The sequence below is a fragment of the Vombatus ursinus genome, unplaced genomic scaffold (assembly GCF_900497805.2).
Source record: "Vombatus ursinus unplaced genomic scaffold, bare-nosed wombat genome assembly UNPS02007284.1, whole genome shotgun sequence".
NCBI lineage: Eukaryota > Metazoa > Chordata > Mammalia > Diprotodontia > Vombatidae > Vombatus > Vombatus ursinus.
In genome coordinates this window covers 12,246,164-12,256,650 of record NW_020947062.1, presented here as the reverse complement: position 1 = coordinate 12,256,650, position 10,487 = coordinate 12,246,164, and the positions used below count along the sequence as shown (strand labels likewise).

The 10,487-nt window shown below is 32.1% G+C and overlaps 1 protein-coding gene across 14 annotated transcripts in view; it reads right to left on the bottom strand.

The window, feature by feature from the left end:
• KLC1 (kinesin light chain 1) overlaps positions 1–10,487 on the bottom strand; it is a 77,094-nt gene that overhangs the window by 15,743 nt on the left and 50,864 nt on the right. For 5 of the 14 annotated variants that reach the window (XM_027849000.1, XM_027848999.1, XM_027849002.1 and 2 more), the window contains exons 14-15: positions 5,204–5,334; positions 344–410 (exon numbers count right to left, since the gene is read on the bottom strand). In XM_027849000.1, the coding sequence (XP_027704801.1) occupies positions 344–410; positions 5,204–5,334 (198 nt within the window). Of the gene's footprint in view, positions 1–343; positions 411–5,203; positions 5,335–5,621; positions 6,814–7,520; positions 7,572–10,487 lie in introns of those variants that run through there. The other 9 variants (XM_027849007.1, XM_027849010.1, XM_027849009.1 and 6 more) reach the window with 4 other exon arrangements.

Below are 10,487 nucleotides of genomic sequence, written 5' to 3'. Positions count from 1 at the left end.
TAACTGGACAACACATAAATTAATAATCTTTTTAGATGTATGTAGTTACACGAAATAATGAATAGGGAAGATACAGTTTAGTTACATTACTTAAAATTTTAACATTTTTCTCATTAATGTAGTGAGGATTTTTAAAGACAATAAAAATGTAACTCAAACCTTATTATCTATCTTGCTAATTTGCCTAAGAATTAAAGGTTTTTTTTAATTTCTAAAACATTCTAATATAAAAATATTTAAAAGGTATGATAATCCTTTCATTAACTGTCTAGTTAAATATTTGGGGACCAGATTGTGGTGATGGTATTTACACATTTAAGAATATTATTTTAGGGCTCCTTACTTGAAAGAGATCTTCAGCAGCCTTGCCACCCATATTAAGAACATTCAGAGAACTGGCACGCTTCATGCTGCAACCAGGACATCAAACATGCAAGGATAAAGCAATCAGAACAATGGAAAAAATCTAAGCTCTCCAAACATAAGCAAAACATGGTTACAGCACAGAGTTTTAAGTGTCACTGGAAACACTTGAAATAAAAAAGATGTCTTGGAAAAAATATATGGGGCACAATTACTTGGGCACGATTTATTTTTAATGATCTGTTGAAAACTGACAGAAGACTGGGATTTACATTAAGTCAGACAGCAAATCTACATTTAGTATGGTGGCCTAATAAAATTTGTTTACTAGTTGTTTTATTCATCCTTCAAAATAGGCTTAACTTTAAAAAGTAGGCCATATCTGATCAAAACCTATTTTATGGTAACAACTTTGCAAAAATATATTTACTGATCAGGTTTAGCAAATGTTTTAAGCCATATTATTTTGTGTGACATTTATAAAGTACCTTTATTTTTTCCAAATTCACCTAAGATAGGTTTTTCAATGTTTCGGAAAAGATTTTCATGAAACATCCGCTTTGTTGCTTCATTTCATTTTCATTTCTGGGATAAGCAATTCTATTTTTATATAAATTAACCCTGTTTTAGCAAAACTAGAACAGTTCATATAGTGGCTATTTTTCCATGACTATGAAAAATAAACAATTCCAAATTTTTCTAGCTAGAAATTCAAAGTTCATTATTCAAAATACTTTAAGTCATACTACATGATGTGTTACATATGTCAGAAGTTACTCTGAAATCATATTATCTACTTTAATATTCTCCCCAATATAGAATAATCTATATGGTTTTATAATCAGATTATTATTATAAACAATTATCTGTTTAAACATACTATTTTGGGAGACATTTTTAATATTTTTAAAGCAATATCTTAATATTTAGTTTGTTAACTTACAAGAATCCACCACCTATTTAAAGTCTAAAATAGTTGATATTAAGGATCTTAAATGTTTGAAAGTGGAACCTTAAATTCTGGATGTGGGATATAATAATTTAAGCTATCAGTAATATTATTTTAAATTTAATTAGTTTAAGTCAGTAGCTTTAAGACAGGGACGCACATTTTGGAAGATTAGCAACAACCAAAACAAGCAAGCACAATGACAATGCTCTCAGTGTTACTTTTTAAAAGTAGACATTCCAAAGCCGTAAGAAAGTTCATTAATATAAAGGGAATAATAAAAGGGAATAAACTACAAAATCCTTTCTCCATCCCCCTCACCCCGCATAAACAAAAGATAACCCCCCCAACAAAAACAAAGAAAGAAAAAAAAAAACAAAGTCAAGGTAAAACAAAGATTCAGCACAAGATATTTAAAGTTACAGTCTTTACTTCCTAATGTTTTTGAAGCAGAAGTTACAAATACACCCATATCAGAAGTAGATGATATCAATTTACCTCAAAATTATGTCAAAGAGCCAAATAGTTCTTAGGAAAGGTAGCAGTATGAAAAAAGCATAATCTGGGGCAGCTAGGTAGCGCAGTAGATAGAGCACTGGCCCTGGAGTCAGGAAGACCTGAGTTCAAATCGGGCCTCAGACACATAACACTTACTAGCTGTGTGACTCTGGGCAAGTCACTTAACCCCAAGTGCCTTAAAAAAAAAAAAGCATAATCTGTATAACCATGAACAAGTTCCCTCCCCAATCTGGAGCTCAGCTGTCTTATCTATAAGGACTAGACTCAGTAATCTCTAAAATGCCTTCCAAATCTAATTATATGTGACTCAAAGCATACATTCTCTTCTACATGGTTTGTCTATAACTCTTCCTAATCAAATTGAAGCTATTCTTTTAAACAATTAGTTAACACAGAGACAAAAAATTGGGGAAATAGTAGAAAATGTACAGGATCTATCAAGTAATTTTAAAATGAGAAAAATCATATTCTTGGGGATCGATGTCCTTTTTGACAGCATTTTGTGTATTGGGTGTACCAGTAAACACTATTCAGATTTAATGGTTCAAAGCCTAAAATGTCTACAAATCAAAAATAAAAAGTTTAAGTTTAAAAAAAAAAATTCAGCATGTTATTCTTTCAGTAACTTCTATATGAAGCTATTAAAGCAGTAAAAAGAATTCCAAGGCCATTTTTATAATAATGTTAGCATGTAAATTTTATCTATAGATTGTGTATACAGTCAGGTCTACAAAGTTTCTACATTGCACACCAAATTACAATGGTATATAGGTATGGGAATTAACCTACAGATATCATACACTTATATTTCTGTTAATTATGGGTGCAATAAGCATATAAAGAACATATAATATGCAAAACTGGCTTCTAAATATGAAGTTTGTTAAGGCCATTTAAGATGACAATTTCCATTAATTTATTACTCTGACACCCCATCATGTCGTGGAAGGTAGCACAAATTTTAGCAGATGACCTCAAGCTGGAAAGGCATACAAGCTATGATGAACAGCTGAGAACCAGCCTAGTTAAATTCTGAGTTCATCAACAGATTAGAGTGATGATTTTTTTTTAGCTACAATTGTTATTAAAGACTATCTACCAAGTCTTAGAGGATTTTGATCTACATTTATTGAGGAAATGACCACGCCAAGGAAATCAGACATTCTTGAAGAATAACACAAAAAAATTGTACAGTAAACATTTAGTGCCAGATTCAGCAATTTGATTTTTTTTTTTTACACTTCAAAACATGTACAAAACTGAAATAACTTAATCTGGTGATTGCCTAAAAAACAGGGCACAAAAAGAAGTACTCATGTTCTCTGACCACTGGAAGATAAAATGTTTTGGCACCCTTTACACAATTCACTAGGAAACATATTCATCAGTTTCAGGATAATCAGCATTTACAAAAAGGTTGATGTTAAAATGTCACTTGAGTCCTAAATGTTTGTAGGCATTTAGAAATAAAGCAAGTCAATTTGATTTTAAACATCAGTTTCTTTAGCTATAACCTTATGGCACAGATGCCAAATTTAGCAGGAATACATGCAAAATTGGAGAGGAAGAGTCACAAATCCAAATGTGGCCTTCACCAAAAAGTAAAAAATTTTGAAAACACAAATTTTTTTAATTTCTCCTCTTTCTACCGTTAGATATTTATAAGCTCATACCATGATGTCTAAAGAATGCTTTGGATATCTCTGCAAAGCAGAATGAACAGCTACTTAGAATTAAAGCACTTAGCACTGCACCATCTATACACTTTTCTGGTGAGGGAAGGGAGCAAGAAAAAATATGCCAATACACAAGTTTTAGGAGCCACCTGAAGTGTGAACCCCTGAGTACAAAGTATTAAAGACAAAGAGGGTTCACAAACAAATTTCCCAGACAGCATCATCTCTTTTCTCAAAGAAATCATGCTTTCCAGAGTACATTACCAACCAACCAGGTAAGAGTGCGCCCAAACCAATTAAGGCACATAAAAGCAAGCTATTATACTTGTTTAATATTCTAGATATCTCAGCAGCTATCATATGAAAGCCTAATCATTAGATAAATACATCCTCAGAAATAGAACCTAAAAAGCAGGCTAAATTTACACTGAGTCTTCCATACTGATAGAATGGAAACTAGCAGATTAGCTTTATATTCACTTTAAATTCACTTCTGAAAGTTTAGAATTACATGCCAATAAGTAAGAGAAATCAGGTTGAAAATCTTTTTTTAACTGGCTAAGCACCAAATTAATCCATCAGAGTGAATTATAATAATGATCCTTTATTGATTTGTGCTTATCCAAATGACCTCTTAGCCTAAGATGAGTAGAATTCACTTTCTAAATACATCTCCATAGAAAATAATATAAAAATATCAAATCAATCATCATAGAAGATGCTAAAACTATCATTACAAACAATAAAACAATATGGTAAATAGAGTTTCCATGAAAAATCCTTTGGAAAACATGGTAAGTTACACTAGTCATGTGACAATTTACCAATTACAAGGTGGCAGGTAAGTAAAAGGATGCCAGCTTTGGGAACATCGAATAGAAACAACAAATTTATTTACTAGCAAAAGTGTGATATGTTAAGACTACCAATGGATGAAACTGAATTTTGTCACTCAAAAACATTTAATATCTTTGTCCTCCAAACTAAGCCATAACCTCTGAAATGCATATTTCTCAGGATTAACATTAGTTATGCACTTGAAACAAATACCTGTGGGTATCCCTGAGAAAAATTTTCCAGCATGCCACCCTGCAATCAAAGCTTAAACCCTATCTACCACCACCACCCCCTTCCTTTCTGAATCCATTTTGTGTGTGCTATTGCTTTTTAAAGTGGAAGTTCAATTATCTGCTATGTGCTACGTAATAGCTTTAATTAAATCACAATATAGAGAGAGATACACTATCATAAAAATTATGCTAATGTTAAAAAAATAAAGCCTAAAGAAATGGGTTTCTTAAAAAAAACTAACAATAGTTCAAGTATCTTAATCTGAAATTGACATTTCATTGTTTAAAGTTAAAGCACATCAGTATTACTATAAATATTTAACTTGTATGATATAGCCAAAACTTATTTTTCTATAACATCCTTTCAAAGACATTCTCTCTAACCACCTAAATAGGCAATTTTTAAAGTAGGATATCAATTTAATATTTCTCAATCTACACAGGGATAGGTGATGTTAAAACCTGTTGATTAATAAAGAAACACAATTAAAATGGAATGTTTTTCAGAGGTTTGTGTGTGACAAAGTTTGTGAGAAAGCTACTCAAAAAATTACCCTGGCCACTGTTTAGTTTACAAGATGGATAAAGAGGGGCAAGTATCAGCATAGCTAGGAAAATATAATTACCCAGGATTCTTTGGTTCACTGTCTCGTGAACTTCCTCCCTTCAGCTTTCTAACCAGCTTCTCACTGCTGCGTCTAATTGAAGCCCGAAGTTTGCTAAAGGAACCACTGCGCTTTAAAGATCCAGTGCCATCCTGAAAAAGATGTGAACAAATGTGAAGCTGCCAAGGGTTTCACCCTTCCAAGCCTCCCACAGTTAAAGCTGAATGAAAATATTTCACTCCACTATTAAGTTGTTCTCAGTTGTTGCAAGTAATAGTCACTATTTCCTATAAATTTTCCAAATGATTTACTATTTGCAAATAGACTTTAATGCCTGGGAAATCTAACTATTTAAATGATTAAAGGTAATCCATGATCCTCAAAAGACTGTAACATAAAAAAGCTCATTCACACCAAAATAATGACACCTAAAGAGAAAAATTAAGGACATTTCTGTATTAGGACAGAAAGGACAATACACAAAAATTTTAAAAGAAGTAAGGAAGCTTCTAGGAATATCATCAAAACAAAATTCCACTTTAATAAAAATGTAGTCACTAGGTCCAGCAAACGATGTAACACCTAAGACATTTAGGCCTGGTATAATCAAATTACTTCTAATCCTTTAATCAAATACAATACTCATCTCATGTATACTATTCATTTAATGAACCTCATAGAATAATTTTGTTAAATATAGATAACGAATGCCGTTGTCCCCAAAAAAACTCATTGCGGATATGAATGGTAAATTAGCTTTCACATAAATGGAAAGATCAAATCTGAATTCAGCTTTAGAAATCACAATTTTGACATTTTTGCATAATTAAACTTACATTATCTTCTACCTTTTGGGCATGGAAATCAAAACCATATAGCAAAGACTTGATTTTTATTCACAAAATCAATCATTTAGTACGTTTTAGCAGTAACTATCTGCTACTTCTAGAAGCCATACAGTTTTGCGTGAAAGGAAGAAAGAGTACTATGAAGCAGACAGACACCAAGACGCAGGTCAGTTGGAGTGAGTTTATTAGAAGTTAGAAAGACAAAGATACACAAATCACTGAACACTTAAAGATTAGTAGAGAAAAGCATATTTGCCAAAATTTCACACAAAGACTAAACAGCAATGCTACTTTAGAATAATCATAAGTGAAGACATCCAGAGTTCCATATTGATGTTAACCAAGTTATAGGTCCCTAAATACAATTTAAAGCACTTGGAGCACATGCCTTACTTTTACAGTTTAGTAATTCTCAAAAGGTCACCATCATGCCATTTGAATAATACTTTGTGTGATACTTTTAACTACCTTTTTTTCATAGTGAACAGCTAGTCATTCTTACTTTTTTTTTTAACTCATGTTACACAGTAAATGGTTTTATTAACACATTTTGTAGTACTAAATACCTATCTGGCAAAGCTACACATGTACAGAAATAAACCTCCAAAGAGAACAACAGCACTGAAAGGAAGGGCCAGTATACACAGAAGTGTAGCTCTGACAAGAATCATAGAGGTTTGCTAAAAGCACAGCAGTCAGTACTGGAGAGAGAAGTTAAAGCTTGACGATGGAGCACGCCCGTCATGCAGGAGACAGTATAAGAATCACAAAAGGCATCTAGGCCTGTTAGACAGAAATGAAGAAAGAAAATCTGAATGAAACTGTTTAAAAATTGTTTTCAATAGTTTTCTACTTAAAATAGCTTTGTTTACAGTATTTCTAGGTCACAAAATCTTTAATTCTTTTTTAAAAAAGAAAAGGTACTTGCAACTACTTTCACCTACTACTGATATTTTAAAATTAAATAGGGATTCTAGGCATGCTATTACTTATAGTTTTAACTAGTTAACTCAACGTCAAAATGAAAGCAAACCATTTTGGTGTATGTTAGAAAATTTTCTTAAAATAAAGTTTTGGAAATGATCATACTTAAGAGTCACTCTGGAACGAAAAAACCCTACAACTTTAAAAAATAAAAATCTAAAAATATGAAAGGTACATTCATTTAAGTTTTAACTTTTGTCAGAAATATTTTCTTAGCCTATTCATTACAACAAGGGAGAATTTTTTTTTCTGTAAACAAAAAGCATTTATATTCTTTAAGAAACTAACAGGCAAAATGACATCTCTAGGAACCAAAGTTCCACTGATCTGATTATCTATGGCACATTTTAAAAGATGAACATACAACTGATAAAATGAGCTATGAAATCAGAATTTCCAAAGGAAGAAATGTGTCATTGGTCTCTATAATGGAAGCAAGACAGTCTAGTGCAAAAAGCCCTAGACAGAATCAAGAGACCTGAATTCATTTGCTAGCTCTGACTCACCATGGAACGTTGAGCAAGTCATTTAACCAGCCCGAGCTTCATTTTCCTCATCTTTAAAATGGAAAAATAAAACTTGTTACCAACTCCCCAAGGATGTTGGGAGGACAAGAAACATAAGAAAAGCTCTTGCTGTTTTTCAGGAAAAAAGTTCTACTATAATTCCAAAGTATTATATAAACAATATTAATTCTAATTCAGTCACCTTTTTAAAAGAGCTGAACCTTGAAGTAGTTCTATTTCTAACATTTCAGAACTAGACATTCAACAGAGTGCTAACCTGAAAGGCTCTCAGTAGTCTCGGCTGAAGTGTCCTTGTACTGCTCTTATCATTTTCTCACACACTAGCAAGTCCTACACTTTAATGAAGTTGTTGTTGCTTATATCTGGGGTTTTACATCTAAGGTTAATGGTAAGGGACCTATGACAAAGTCAGTTTATCTAGCATTTCATTGCCTGCAAATGTCTATTTACTGGCACTTTATTTACAACATAATTATAACTGATGTCCTGAAGAGCTTCAAAAAGTACTTTACAAACTGAAAACACTACAGGAATGTGAACAATTATTACAACATATGTGTGTATAAAACCTATATTAAAATGTTCTATATATACATATATATTCATAAAGCTATATTCCATGTGTTTGATGTTAAGTAGTTCATTGTCAATAAACACCAGATAAATAATTACAACTAAATGCCTTGAATTCTAAATAAAAACTCTAGAAATGTTGTCTTTCATCTATCTAGAAAATTAATAAAAGAAGGAAACTCTATTAACCAGAATGTTTTAGTCAGAAACAAGCTCCAAATCATATTGGGTATTAGGACATATATTATACTAAATTTTACTTTTTAAGTGCTCTACCCTCCCCTCGTCTCAAAGAAGATAATTACACAAAGAAATGGAAATAGGAAATCATGGACCCTTAACTTCCAATTCTGATAACGAGATGAAAGATAACACTTCTAGTTTATGTAGAATATTTCATGCAGAATTCAACATGCTCAATTGTAATTATTTATCTAGCGTTCATGATAAGGCAAGAGTGAAAGAGTAAATTTTTAAGCATGATCACTAAACTGTAGTCAAAAACCACCCAAAAGGACTGCCCCATATTAGTAGTACACATAAGGGTCTATGATATGCATGCACATTCACATTTTATGTGAAACACAGGACTACCCTTAAGAAATAAGTCCAACTTTCCATTCAGAATTTAAAAATAACTCTAATCAAGAATATTTATTTACATACTGCTCTTACAGGTTCAGAAACATGGGACACTGAAAAAGCAAAATAAACTCGTCTTTTTAAGTGCCTTTTTCAGGACTTCTTTCAAGCAAGTTACATTTTAAATAAGCAATAATACTCTCAAGTTCAAAAATCATTTTCTTTCAACTCAATATGAGATTTACTTAAAACTTAAAATCTCACAGAATGAGATATTTATATTCTTAAACAAAGGAACTATTATTCTAATGTTAAAAATTTGGGTTTAAATCTCAGAATTTGCTCAGTGATATTTCCTCGTATTTTTGAAGAATATGTAATTGATCTCTCTGTAAGTAGGTGGAATCAAAGAGTATTCACATACGTATGTTAATCTTATGTTGCAATTTCCGTTCTTCGACCATACATAAGCCATATGTTTGCATTCTGTCTGAATAACAGCATATGTGAGGTCAAAAATTTGTATATATTATTAAAACATAAAACATCCCATTATTTCCTACCATAGATCTTTCCCTCTGGTCTCACATCCCATCACTCATCACCTTTATTGGTGGAGGAACCATGCTGCCAAAATATAATTAACCAAGTGGACAATATCAAGTTTATATTGTGGAATCTTAAAGTAACATGATGGTATTTACTGCAGCTAAAAGTGAATTAACCCAAAGTACAATGCACCTGTAATGTATTTTATCAAAGCTGTTGGTCCACTTAGAGAATAAGGGGTCAAGAATATTGCTTCTGAAAAGAAAAACACTGTGTTAGTTTCTGTTAAGAGGAGTTTGTAGGGAGGACAAAATAACACCCAAATATTGCAGTGTCAGTGGTCCTAAGTTGTAGAATGAAAAAGCTTGAGAAAAATAGGAAGAAAATAGGAATCCATTTAAGAAGATAACCACTCTTTACTTATTTGAAAATTATAAATGTAACAATAGTATGTATAATTCCAGCCTGAAATCTCAACTGACAAGCAAGATATAGTCCACTCCTCCAGAGGAAAGAACCCATAATAAGGCAAAACAGTGATAATGATAACCATTGACAAAAATAATGAAACCAATTCTCCTAAGTAATTTCCAGTCTTAAAGTTATCAATGACTTTATCATCTATTTTCAGGCAAATATATACTGACCTAGAAATACCGTCTCAAGAGTTCTTCGAGAACTTCTATTAAAGAATGTCAAAATCTACACACTTACTTTTAATAAGTAAAAAGAATTTTATTTACTCCTAGCATATAAAGGCATGCAAATAAAACAGCATATTATAGGGAAGAGTACAGTACACAGTTCCAATATCAAGTGGACAATATTATAAACTACTCAAATGTTTTCTTTCGGGGCCACTATATGACAGATGTGAGGGTATCAAAATGGATGCTGACTGATTGTCCTGGCACTGAGAAAACCAATGCCAAGGAAATGCCAGCTTAAGACAAAATGAGAAGATTCACCCTGCAATTTCTGCAGCATGACTGATTTTATAAAAATGTCCTTTAGGATAATTTCTATCAAATTGCAATAGATGTATAAGATCCTGATAAAGAAATGGATTCATGTAGTGAACAAGTTAACATGCTAAATCAAAAGGAAAAAATGGTTAGATATTAATGAGAACCCATCACTAAACCAATGTGGCAAAAACTTCTTTACGGAACTGCCCCTAACTAAACTGCATCCCTTTTCTTGAATGTGCAAAGTTCCTGGCATTAACAATGTAGCTCTTCA